This window comes from Vespula pensylvanica, chromosome 5, assembly GCF_014466175.1.
Source record: "Vespula pensylvanica isolate Volc-1 chromosome 5, ASM1446617v1, whole genome shotgun sequence".
Classification (NCBI taxonomy): domain Eukaryota; kingdom Metazoa; phylum Arthropoda; class Insecta; order Hymenoptera; family Vespidae; genus Vespula; species Vespula pensylvanica.
In genome coordinates, this window is record NC_057689.1 from 8,378,524 (window position 1) to 8,391,643 (window position 13,120).

Consider the following 13,120-nt stretch of genomic DNA (forward strand, 5'->3'; position numbering starts at 1 on the left):
ACACACACACACACACACACACACACACACACACACACACACACACATTGTATACGTATAAAAGATTTAAAAACTTTCTTGCAATATTTTTTACTTCGATTTTACGATAAATCGTAAAATTTCAGGAAGAAAAAAGAATTGTCGCGATATAATTTCTCTTCGATTATCGTTGAAAGCATTGAAAGAGATCGAAATCAATCGCGAAATAGAATGTACAGAATGTCTTCCGTAAATAGAGTTAACGAGCAATCTCTATTTTCAGGTTTTATTATATTACGAGGGCGTTAAAGAGGCAAAGCCATCCATCCATCATTCCTCGTCAACGATGCATCATACTCTTCAAACATAAATCTGCTTGAAGTAAGGCAATCGTCGATAGGAAGAATTCAAATATCGTCGCACGTCGGTTGTCATCTTTCGAAATCGTTCGTTCGAGGTACATTTTTCCCACAATCTTTTTGCAAGGTAAGAAGCACCTTCAGCTATTCTTCTTATTATTCGTCCTTGACTCTCGAGTATACAGTGCAACGTCGTACGTAGCTCGTTACGCATAGTTTTCTCGTTTCTTCGTCGCAATGAATAATCTGTCGGACAGAAAAAAGAAAGAAGAAAGAAGAAAAATGAACGTGAAAAGCCGTTGACGGATATAAAAGTCTTTTCGATGAATTATTATAGTTTTACAAATAATTATGATTTAAAGTTACATCGCTTTCGTGACTTTTCGACTATGTTAGAATAAAATCGATCGAGATTTATAGTCGTACGTTATGCGTACAAGTATTTACATTACTACTACGTCATGGTTTATTCGTAATGGATCTATATTTCAAACTTCGTTATCGCTATCGTATTTGATTTTTAAAGAACGTACCACGTAAATTTAGAACTTACTTTTTACAATCTTTCGTTATGATAAAAGTTCAACTTCTACAGTTGTAAAAAAAAAAATTGTTTAACTTTCTCGAAACATATCCGGAAGGTACTTACTCGTTCTTTAATAGCGAGACCCGCATAATTGAGAAAATTTTCAAAGCAAATGTAGAGTGATCGTATGCGAAATGTGAGCTTTGATTAGCAACAAGTTCGTGTACTCTCCCATGGAAACTTATTTCTCATTTGTGATTTCCAAAGCATGACCCTCAACTTTTACAACGTGGGACATGGGGTAGAAAAAGAAAATAGAACTAGAAAGCCTTCTTCCCTTACGACGAAGGGTGCAAGCTGAATATCTAATACGTGTAGCTTACGTTTATCGCGTATGTACTTACGTAAGCATTAATCATGCTATTCTTGAGCGTATTATAGTATCAAGTAGATCGTTAGAGGAATCATCAGATCAAGATATCTTTGGAAAGTGCATTGCTATTGTAAAAGAAAAAAAAAAAAAGAACTAAAAGAGAAAGAGAAAGAGAGAAAGAGAATTTACCCTCGTCGCCATCTTGTGATACTCTTGTAGAGTGCCACCGGCAGTCGAGAGAACGAACGGAAGGGTTTTACAGGAAACGTACGACGTGGCAAAAAAATAGCAGTAATTTCTGTCCCTTAGGCGCACGTGCGCCAGCCGAAAATCTCGGATATATTCCCGTTCGTCGAGCCGAGTCGAGTAGGATTTCCCTCATTGCGGGGCCTGTTTAAACAAGGGGAAGCAGAGTCATTGTACCTATAGCTGCTCTCTGTCTGTATCTCTCTGTTTCTCATCGTACAGAACAGAAAGAGAGAGAGAGAGAGAGAGAGAGAGAGAGAGAGAGAGAGAGAGAGAGAGAGGGAGAGAGGGAGAGAGAGAGAGAGAAAGAGAAATTCTTCTTCCCTTCTCTTGCAAATGCAGCTGCGTGTATTACACACACGTAATACGGAACACTGGCTGCGTTTACGAAAAGGTATAAGGGTAATCGCTACGATAGGAACATAGTTCTCCCTTTTGAATAAACTCTGGCTGAAAAAGGAGCAACGAATAGGTTTCTTTCGGTGTCTTCTATCCGTTTTGCAAGGTAGCATTTACGCTCGAGGAAGTCGTCGTTGACAAAAGTTGATCTTTCTGTAAACGTTTGTTGTAGGAGTAAGTCTTGTGAGAAACACATGTATTCGTTTTGTGTGTGTGTGTGTATATATATATATATATATATATACGTGTAGGTATGTCTATGTTTCTGTGTGCACGAACAACGATAATATCGTTCGTTTATGTTTTCGACAATAACGGACGAAATTTATTTGCTCGATATGGCGGCGATTCTTGCAACAATGGCGAGTCGTTGACTTCCGTGTAAATTTGTTCCGCAATATCCTTCAGCATTCCGTTTTTATTTCGATCGCTACTATTTTCAAATTTTACAAGCGACATTACTAATCAAGTTTACACGTTATTTCTACTCGAGAAATTGGAATTGTTCTATTAACGAGTGACACGAAAAAAGATCATTCACGATGAATTTTTACCTTGTTTTTTCTGATATTCATTTTTTCCTGATAGAAGGTCACTTCATTCAAAAGGATTATCGACTGTTTTATTAAGAGACGAAAAGGAAAATCACGTAATAGTTAACAAAATCGTTAAATGGACGAACGGTGAAATATCGAATTTAACTTTGCTGACGCTTTTAGAAGGAGCATTATTTATTTATTTAAAACCGAAAAAGACAACAACGACGTAGATGTTCGCTTTGAACGAAACAGTTCGTACGTTGGCGAATAAACAAGAAGAGAAAATCGTAGGAGTTTCGAAGTTAAGTTTGTTTCGTCGAAAAGTGAGCAGATTAAAAGGAGGTAGGATCACAGAATCATTTAAAATTATAGTTAGCGTGAAAACTTATCTTTTTATTTCAAGGTTCACACAACTGGTATATATAATCCGTGCCGCGTACGTGCCGTAGTACATAAAACGGCTTACTTATGCTTAAAAGAATGAGGATTATTACACGTATGTTAAGTCGTATTGGTAGTGGTATTTGAGAGGTTGGTTGAAGGGGTGGAAACTGTGGGTCGACTGAATAGTAATCAGAAAAATTTAACACGATTTTAACTTAGATAATCAAGATCGAGTCAGGAACACATTTATTATCACGACTTTCAATGTTTCACGAGATAAATCATGTATTGAGAGAAGCAAGGAACGACGAACGAAAAAAGAAAAACACACACAGGAAGTAGGTAATGCAAGAATGAACAAAAATAAACAAAAATTGATTAAAACAAAAAATAGAAGAGGGATATGTGCAAAACGATAAATGTGGTGGTGGTAGAAGTGGTGGTGGTGGTGGTGGTGGTGGTAATAGTAATAGTAGTAATAGTATTAATCGTAATAATAGTAGTAATGGTTGGTAGTGGGACGACCGATGACGGAATAATGCAAAAAAGATAAAGATTAAATTCGGCTGATTCGACATGGAACTCTCTCGATCTCCCTGATAAACTTTTAAAGAGCTGATAAATGCGGAAGGAAAACTACGCGTCGAAACGCAAGCGTTACGTGTCACAGAATGTTGAATATCTAAAGATTTATATCGCCTGATGCGTTCATATATATATATATATATATATATATATATATATACACATACATATGATATATATATATTATATCGTTATATATATATATATATTATATATATATTATATTGTTATGTTACGTATAATAGGTACGTACGTGTATATATATATGTATATATTTAATGAACGCGTATTTATAGTAAATATATGCGACGGATCCAATTGGTCCTCCTCTTTCCATGGCGCAACGCTCAATTTCGTAAATTTCAAGGATCCAAAATAACCGATCGAACACTGTCACCGAGCATCGAGATCTTTCCATTCATCGAAAGGACAACGAAAGAATACCCTCGATCCTTCGGCCACGATCACTTCACTTTTTGTTTCCTTCAAGCACGTACGTTTAAAAGAAATAAAAAACGAACAGAAAAAAAAAAAAAAACCAAACAACGATACACATTCCGATGAGAATCCTTCGATCTTAGGAGCAGCTTAAGTAGATCGTGGGATTTAGTCCTTTGAAGATTTATCAAGATTATTTCGATGAACGACAGGTTGAAATCAGGTCGAAATAAAAATTCGATGAATTCGATGGGCTTTGGTGAATGGACAAATTTCATGATCGGTTGAAAACTGGTGCTGTTGGTTATGGTGGTGAACGAGACACGAAAACAACTGTGCTAAAGTGGTTGGTTGTTTTACGAGAAACCGATGATCGGAGGTTGTATGTAGATATGTAAAATACGATTAGTAAAGAAGTTTTTTTTTGCGTCTTTGTCGGAGAGAAAAGAGGAAAGAGAGAAATTCTTGCGGGATCGCGTCGCGAGTAAAGACACAAAGAGCAAACGTTATAATAACAACAGTGCGAGTGGGAGCGAGACATGGTCGTGTCGTCGAGCTAAGCCGAGCCGAACGAGGAGTTATCGGGTCTAATGAACCTTCACGATGCCACCGGCGCCGTAAGCACCCGCTAGAAGAGCTTGCGTACCGTAGAGCGATCCTGTCCTAAGTCCAAGTCCAAGTCCAAGATTCGTAGTTAGTACATTAGGCGCTGCCAGAGCAGAGCCGGCAACCAGAGAGGATCGAAGCAAGGGTGCGCCAAGAGCAATCTAGAGATCAATCGTCATTATTGTAGATAATCTTTAATAGGTGATTGTAGTAGGTTATGCTAATTGTTTGTTTTAAAAAGATTTAGGTATAGATTCCGATTTAAGTTGATATCGACTATCGTTTCTAAGAGATCCTGGACACAGCTGAATATCCAGATATATGGATGTTCGGTGTATCTTTGATTATTCTAAATTTATAAAGAATCTAGTGTAATCTATGTTCATATAATTAGGTACCGGATTACTCGAGTTTTCTTACACTTGTTTTTTTTTCTTTCTTTTTTTTTTTTTTTTTCATATAAACGTCAATCTATATCATTTAGATATCTGATTATTAAAATTTTTATTTTTCAACTATTCAACTTTGATAAATTAATCAATCAGGTTGGGATATTATCAGGTGTAGTCAAGTAGAAAAGTAGATAAATAATAATTTGGAAGTATATGGTCAAGTATAGTTTACCTGAGGACGAAGAGCTACCGCGGCTGGTGCTGTAGCAGCTGCAAGGACTGATGCAGGACGAGCAAGAAGTTGGGGTGCTGCGACTGCCACAGCAGGTCGAGCAGCGGCTACAGCAGCGACCGGTGCAACTGGTGCAGCTACGGCGGTCTTCGTTACGGTTACGCTAGGGTCCTTCTGTACGACGGCATTGAATCCGTTGATCGGATCAGCGGCGTACGAGACAATTCGTCGAGAACCATCTGGTTCGATCAGACTGTAGCTACCCTGAACGACGTCACCACTGCGTGTTTCTTCTTGAGCCTTGTTGTCACCTTAAGTGAAACAAGTTACAATAAAAATAAATAAAAATTCTAGATCAAACATATTATACCAATTGTTAATAAAATACAGATTGTAAGAAACTTACCAGTAAGTCCATCAGCGACGCTATAACTGAAACTATATTGAGGATTCGGATCGTAATTCTCTGTTCGAAGAACCGCGGCTGGTGCAGCAGCAAGTCCCACTGCTGTGGTTGCTCCAGGCAGAAGGCCTCCGTGACAGGCGGCTAGGAGAGTCGTAAAAAAACTAAGAGTCTGCGAACAAAAAGAAAACAAATACAAGTTAAATACGGTTGATATCTTGAAAGATTACATCATCTTATTTTTCTATCTTATTTTTAATCTCATTATTCTTTTTGCTTTTTTAACTAAACAAAAATTCATGCAGGCTCAGTCAGAGAGATCTTAAGATCTGGAATGAAAGAAATGGATTAATTAGTAACGCTGGATTACTTTGAAATCCATGGTAATTGGAGTCTGGACGTTTGCTGGTTGCTGCCCCGAAGACTGCGTGCTAAGAAGGACCGAGCGAGCAGACTTTATACCAATCGGCATCGGTTGTCCCCGCTCTCAATATTCTCTTCGTCATACGTATTTTCTTTGTGTTCGCGTAGACGCACACGCGTGACTGCACTCGTACTTGGGTGATTTCGTAGGACTGTGCGCGATCGTGCGTGGACATCCGTCCTATGTATTCCGTGCTCGTGCGACTCGTTCGGAAGGTCCGTGATTTGATCTTGACAAAGAATTTCAAGAAAGTACGAGGATTCTCTCGCAGATTGATCCTCTTCTTCTTTTCTTATTTCGTTTCTTCATCTTGTTCCTTTTTGCTTTCTTCTTACATTTTAGAACATTATTTCTTGCGATCAGAATGTTTGGATGAGTTCGAACAGTTCGTTTAGGCCTGTAATGCTACAAAAGATAAAAAGTGTATATTACTTTTTCATTATTCTTGTTAATTCTTGATAGGTGATTTTTACGATATTGATTATATCTTTGTTTTTAGAACATCGATGTAGATATACACGTAGATGAAAAATGTGGATATTTATAAAGGTAATATAAAGGTAATATTTTGTGAATAGGTAAATATTTATAAGAGATGACTTATGTGCATACTGGATCATAATACGAAATCTTATTTTTGATCTAGGTCGCTGTCATAAAGTTTGAAAAACGTTATCTTCTAAAGAATGTTCCAAATTTGTTGGAAACGACCTACTTTGTTCCTCGATGGATTTGGTGAAAATTAAATTTGAAAGGGAACTAGGTTGTCAGGGAAAGAATATGTAAAAAGGGCAAGTCCATTTGTTCATTGTTAAACCATTAAAATCTATTATCAAAATTTAAGTTTTTCTCACTGAAACGATACGTGATTCTCAATTTTGTGTGTGATTGATCCACTTCAATTTTACTATTTGCAGGATCTCGATAATATCGTATTAATTTGGAAAAGTACGTTCGTTTTCTGTAGAACTGTCGAGTGGAAGCTTTTCGCGTATTACCTTTTGAATCCGATACGAATTCACGACCTGGATCTCAGATGTAACAGGTGTATGTACATATCGTAAATACAATAATATCGCGACATGAAAAACGTAAAAATATCGAACTTAATAGGCCAGGAGATATGAATAATCTTTCTGTACAGTATCTACTGTTTGCTTTTTCTATCTATTTTAATATCTACGTTTCTTCAAATGTTTTACTGAGAATATCACGAGAACGATTGTCACTTGTAATCGTGGAAAATATTGGATCTCTAAATGAGACGCAACAAATATTCTGCGAATTCTCAAACGATTACAAAATGAACAAATAATTCTTCGTCATTCCTCATCGTTCTTTTATTTTATTCATTTATTTTTTAATATTCTAATATGAATTAAAAAAAAAAAAAAAGAAAAAACAAGGGCCGAATTCACAAACAAACTTTGTAATTAACGTAACGAGCAATATGATTGATTATTCTGAAAATCATCGAACGAAAGAAAGAAGGTACCAGAGTGAAAATTCATGTATGATTCAATTGTAAGCGAAGGTTACAGCAACTCGGTAACCCAATTAACGGTGCATACAGAAAGGACAAGAGATATGGTGAGCCGTTCATCGTAAGAGGATGATGATTAGGGATCAAGTGATGACGATGTGTAAGGTAATAATCGATATCATTGCAACATTTGGTAATAAAATCTTTCGTCGGTTTGCGAGGACGTTCGGCATAGTGTTATACCTAGAGATCAGGATCGAGATCAAGATGGAGAAAGAAAGAAAGAAAGAAAGAAAGAAAGACAGAAAGAGAGGGAGAGAGAGAGAAAGAGAGAGAGAGAGAAGGGTGGTTAGCAGCTCGCACGGCCGATACATGTAGGTCAAGTAATTCGAGTGGTAATTTAAGGAGCACCAACGGAGTTGCTAAGAACGCTCTTCGTAACTTTAGCTCGGTTGGTTTCACAAACACTCGGCTGGTCTCTCAGGTAAAAGCACTGTAGACCGAGGGCGATCACATGTGTGTACATATATATATATATATATATATATATATATATACATAAATACATATATACATACGTACGTACATACATACATATATAAACATATACATACAGTTATTGGTATGTACTTGTGCGTATATATGTATATATAACTATTGCAGAGGGTATTCACGAAGAACGATACCAAAGTGATGGAGGGAGAGAAAGGAGGTGGAGACCGATTCCTCCGATAAAAGCCACGTCGCCTGGCACCGTACGTCCATTTCCGAAGCAAGGAAGCGATTGAGAGCGCAAACGGGGGCGAGACACCTTGCACCGAGAAGATTTCTCGACTTCTCTATTTCTTCGAGGATTCAACGCGCGTGCTAGGCGACCGACGCGACGGATAGAGTAACCTTTGTTCTTCTTCTAGACTCGACACCGGAGGATTCTATCTTTATCTTTTTTTTTTTTTTTACACACAAACACACATTCTGTCTGTCTGTCTGTCTCTCTCTCTCTCTCTCTCTCTCTCGCTCTCTTTAGTTCTTATAAAATTGTAATCTTCTTATGCTTTTTCACGTTAACCGTTTGTTTGTATATGCAATGATTTCAAGCCGAGAGACCTTGGTAGGTATCTCAAAGAATACAAGGCAAAGCTTACTTTTCTGTCGAAAGTGCGAAAAAGGACTTTTTTTTTTTTCTTTTTTTTCTTTTTTTATAGGAATGAAAGGGAAAAAGAAAAAGAAAAATTATTTCTACGGGGAATAGAGCTTTTTTTCTTTTTCCTTTATTCGACCAGGGAATATTATATTTTCTCGGGGAGGAAAATTTGCGATATAATTATATATAAAACTAATAGATAATAAATGTGAGAGGATATATATTTCTTCCTAGAAAAATAAAATAGTTTTTGTCAAAAGAAAATTGATCGAAAACAAACAAGAAAAACAAAATGAAAAAAAAAAAAAAGAAAAAAGAAAAAAAAAAAAACAGGAGACGTTTTACTTTTTCTTTTTTTATCTCGTTTTCTCTTGAGGTTTAATATGTTTCTAGAAGTGAGACTCGAAGTTAAGGCGTCGTTGAAATAGTAAGTCGCTTGCGCTTCTCTTTTACGGTAACTGCAACGACCGCACTGACCGCGAACGTTTAGTAGTCTGTCCCTCATGTCTCGACGCACTCGCCCGTGTAACACGTTGCGGAACGCGTTCCATCATTCTCACGAACGATTCTTTATAATTGCCGGCTCTTATCCTAATCATCGTGTATCATTTATCGCATTAAACGATCATTCGTCATCGTACGATGTTCGTTCCGATTCGACGATCCTTTTGCTTCCTTCATGCAGGACATGATAAATGATCGAATCCGACTAAGAAATAAAAATGTATATTTCTTCGATAGATTTATTCATTTTCGTTAGAATCGGAAAGTCTGATCGTAAGTCGCATAAATATATTTCTATTTTACGAATCGATCTTTTATAAATATTCATACATGTATTTTTGTTCATAGGTAAATATCGTCCATAAAAATGATACACGTTCATATATCATTCTTTTCTTCACGATAATAGAATTATATTAATGAATTAGATCGGATTAATAAACGTCAGTCTTTTACACATTTAAATATTTAACAGGTTGTATAATTAGTAACTTATAATTCGTCTTTATGTAATTAACGTAGTATACTGTCCGAGAAATAATTACACTGATATTATTCATTCGTGCAATCAATTTAATTGCGTTTGGTTATCTTTAGCAAACAGCGATTCGTAACGAAATGAATCATCGTTCGTGCGTGTTAATCGCGTTACTAAACGATCGAAGTAAAATTTGTTGTTGCATGTTATTGAGATAATTATTGTCTAATCTAAAAAGTCATTGTACATTATTTGAGAATGATCGGTAATGTAGAGAGCATTGTTACCGAGTTACTGGAAAGAGTCACGCGAAAAGTGACTTTTAACTATAATTTTAAAGACAAATAGAAATCACTAGAATTATTTATTACGAATCGTTACGATCTTGTTAATTTCTTAACGAATAACAGAACGTGAGACGCGTTTAAGATTATCTCACAGAGGAAGAGAAACTGTATCACTTTATTTCAACATTCTCTTCGTTATGGGTAACCGATTTACATTTAAAGAAAGGACACCTACGAAAAATATTTCTGAATGAATCTTTCGGCAATATAACGATCAGCATGAGGATCGGTTGGATCATTCTAAGAAACTTAAACATCCAAAGTTCGGTGTAGATGGCACCAAGAGCACTGGTAATCCATGGTGCATCCATCAGAAAGTAAAGCTTCAGAAACATAAAATAGGATTCCTTGGCTTTTATCGTTGTCTTGCTAGCGATCGCAGTGGACTTTTTAATGACGATTATCTTGTAAGTGGTATAAACGAAGAGTATACTGTTCATCAGACATATAAGAACAGGTATAGTTGCGACGTAGACGATGACAGTAATATTAGGACCATTGGAAAAGTTTTCAAAATTTGGCTTGATAGGCGAGCTCTTTGGTATTAAAGGCGATAATTCGACGATACAAGCAATAGCCGTTGGCACGAAGGATATACCCCAAACCCAAACAGAGTATATCAGAAACTTTCGTCTTTCTTGAGCTCGTTGCTGTTTGGGATCGGCTGGTGGCGTCCAACGGAGTCTGGTGATGACCAGGGTCATGTCGATGCAAATGACGAAGAGCCAGAAGGTGGAAGATATCGATAGAAACATCAGAGCCAAACAGGAGATAGTGTATACCGAGAAGTACAGACTGACACGACAGAGTAAGGACCACCCGACGGCGATGAGGATAGAGTTTAAGACGACCTGCGAAACGTTGTAACTGAGGACCGCGTTATCGTAAGCGCGTTTACGTAGCCCGGAGACCGTCGAATAAATCAGGACAACGATGAGATATGGTACGATGTAGATCACGTTCGCGAACACAACTATGTTGGCACCCCAAAAACTCAATGGCGTTAAAATACTGCGACAATATTTCGTATCTTCCTTTTCGATTTCCTTTCGTTCTTTGTCTATCTTGCATAGACTTTTATTGTTGTCATTAGCTTCTCTTTGTCTCTCCAGGCTAATGTTAAAAGATTCGTTACGATTGAGGAACCTTTGGAGAATGACGAAACTGTTGTTAGACCGATACTCGAAACAAGCGTCGAAGCATACCCATGAGTCCACCACGGTGCTCGTCATTTCGGAATTATCTGAAAACATAAATACGTGCTAGTGGTAGAGAGTAAAGTCGATGGCTATATAGCAGTGTGTCGGTGCGTTATAGGAGCACGCGCGCGCATGGTATCGATCCCAAAGGGTGAGCCGCGCGCTCTCTGTTTGGATAATTTGGCCGGGACTCCTGCGTTCCTCTTTCTCGCACATTCACATACTCATAGGTACACATATACCAGGAACAAGCAACGATTGTTTTGTCCGATCCTCGTGTTCCAGCCGATTGAAATTCCATATGGGAACGTTTAATCGTTCGTTCGGTCGTGATTTCGCTCGATCGAAACTGCCGTTTTCGAAGTTCCCAACCGCCATGGAACGCACCGACGATGCTTCATGGTGTATACTAGTTTACCGCTGTTCGTGCTACGAGCTCGTTAGAAAAATTCCAAAGCGAGAAAATCAACCGTTCGAGATGTAAACTTAACGATCGATTGAGATTCTATTCCGGCGTTGGAATCGAACGTGAGACGGACGTTATAGCATGATTAAAGAGAAGAAAATGAAAGATTAAATCTAACTATTCTACACGAATTATCTTTCTGTTTTTATTGATTCATTATTGAGAAAGATTCTCGTTAACTAAATAGAAATACTCTACGCGATTGTACCTTTGATTCTATTTAATTTCGAATATGAAACCGACGAAACTTTTTATAGACGAAGGTTTTTTTTTTTTTTTTTTTTTTTTTTTAATGAAGGTGTAAAGTCATTTAATATTCAACGTCAAAGGGTCGAGAGAGAGTATTGCTCGTTACTTTTTAATTTATTTTCAGACCGGTTCATTTGCCACTTTTGACTATTTTATGAGTTTTATTATATCTCGTGAGAAGGATTCAATAGAACAAATAATAAAAGGATAGATTTTTTTTAATGAACAAGAACATCTTTTGAGGTTCTTTTTTAACTTTTCTGTGATATTTAAGAGAGTATTTTGTTAGAAGAGTTAATTAAAAAATTATTAGGTAAAACGGAGATGTATAAATATCTATATGTGTGTGTGACAATGACATGTTCATGTTTTTTTTTTAGAAAAATAACATCGTTTATGCATATTTATATAAACCGAAGGAGAGAGAAGAGTCTCGACTGTACCATTGCCGCTTTTTCCTCGAAAACATTTATCGACCACTAAAATAACCGACTACGCAAGAATTATCATGGAATATGTCTGGTCTATCACAATGCCGTTTATGAGCTCGTAAAAATTTAATTAGTCGTTCAATATGTACCGAACGATTTCTGTCAGAAAAGGTATCGTTTGCGGCGTCATTATATTTGATGATACGCATTAATTAATTAATTTTTTACGGAGCTATTATCCTTTTCATAAGATCAAATAATATGAATATAATACACACACACATATATATATATATATGTATGTATATACAATATATAGATAATATATACACCTACATATAGGGTAAAATTGATTCTCTTTTCTCTTTCATATAATTAGTTTCATTTAAGCTTATAATTAATGGTAATTTTATTCGACGTTAACATTTCAAAGATAAATTGTAAGAAGGAAAAGAAAAGTGATATTTTACATATTTATTAATAGAAAACCAACGATTGATAATTATATGTAATATATATGCATAGTATATCTTATTTGAATCTCTTGTTTTCTTTTAATAGAATCAAACGATCATTTATCACGTCGTGACAAGATCTATAATTATAATCAATGTCATAAGTATAAAGACCGGTTAATTTAAAAGATTTCATTAACATTCTTTCGCATTAAAAAAACAATGTTATTAAATTACGAATTAAGCGGCTACCAGTTTGTAGTTCGGACATGTCGATAAGAAAACGAGAGAAGATCGAGTAGAAATAACGATAATGAATTATAAAAGAATAAAATCAAAAAAGAAGAAAAAGAGGAAGAAAAAAAACGATGTAAATTAATTAAATCAGAAAGATCTATAAGATAATCGTCGATAACCGTACGTTGGCCGAGAAATAAACTCGTCGTTCTCGTTGAGGCTCGAAGACGACAGGAACAAAA

General features: G+C 36.4%; 2 protein-coding genes and 1 long non-coding RNA gene across 3 annotated transcripts in view; 1 reads left to right on the forward strand and 2 right to left on the reverse strand.

Moving 5' to 3' along the window:
• Positions 1-7,241, forward strand: part of LOC122629230 — an 8,447-nt gene extending 1,206 nt beyond the window's left edge. Inside the window, exons 4-6 of the long non-coding RNA XR_006327207.1 lie at positions 263-465; positions 6,385-6,445; positions 6,532-7,241. This is a non-coding gene — a long non-coding RNA (uncharacterized LOC122629230). The remainder of the gene's footprint in view (positions 1-262; positions 466-6,384; positions 6,446-6,531) is intronic.
• LOC122629228 (cuticle protein 19.8-like) lies at positions 4,168-6,214 on the reverse strand. The gene is made up of 4 exons (XM_043812392.1): positions 5,832-6,214; positions 5,465-5,633; positions 5,059-5,369; positions 4,168-4,595 (listed from the first exon to the last, which is right to left on the reverse strand). Exons 1-4 carry the CDS (start codon positions 5,931-5,933, stop codon positions 4,416-4,418), a joined length of 762 nt encoding a protein of 253 aa, XP_043668327.1. The 5' UTR covers positions 5,934-6,214; the 3' UTR covers positions 4,168-4,415.
• A 1,594-nt stretch (positions 7,242-8,835) lies between the features above and the next one.
• Positions 8,836-13,120, reverse strand: part of LOC122629225 — a 5,483-nt gene continuing 1,198 nt past the window's right edge. Inside the window, exon 2 of the mRNA XM_043812387.1 lies at positions 8,836-11,084. Coding sequence (XP_043668322.1) covers positions 9,952-11,084 — 1,133 coding nt within the window. The 3' untranslated portion in view covers positions 8,836-9,951. The remainder of the gene's footprint in view (positions 11,085-13,120) is intronic.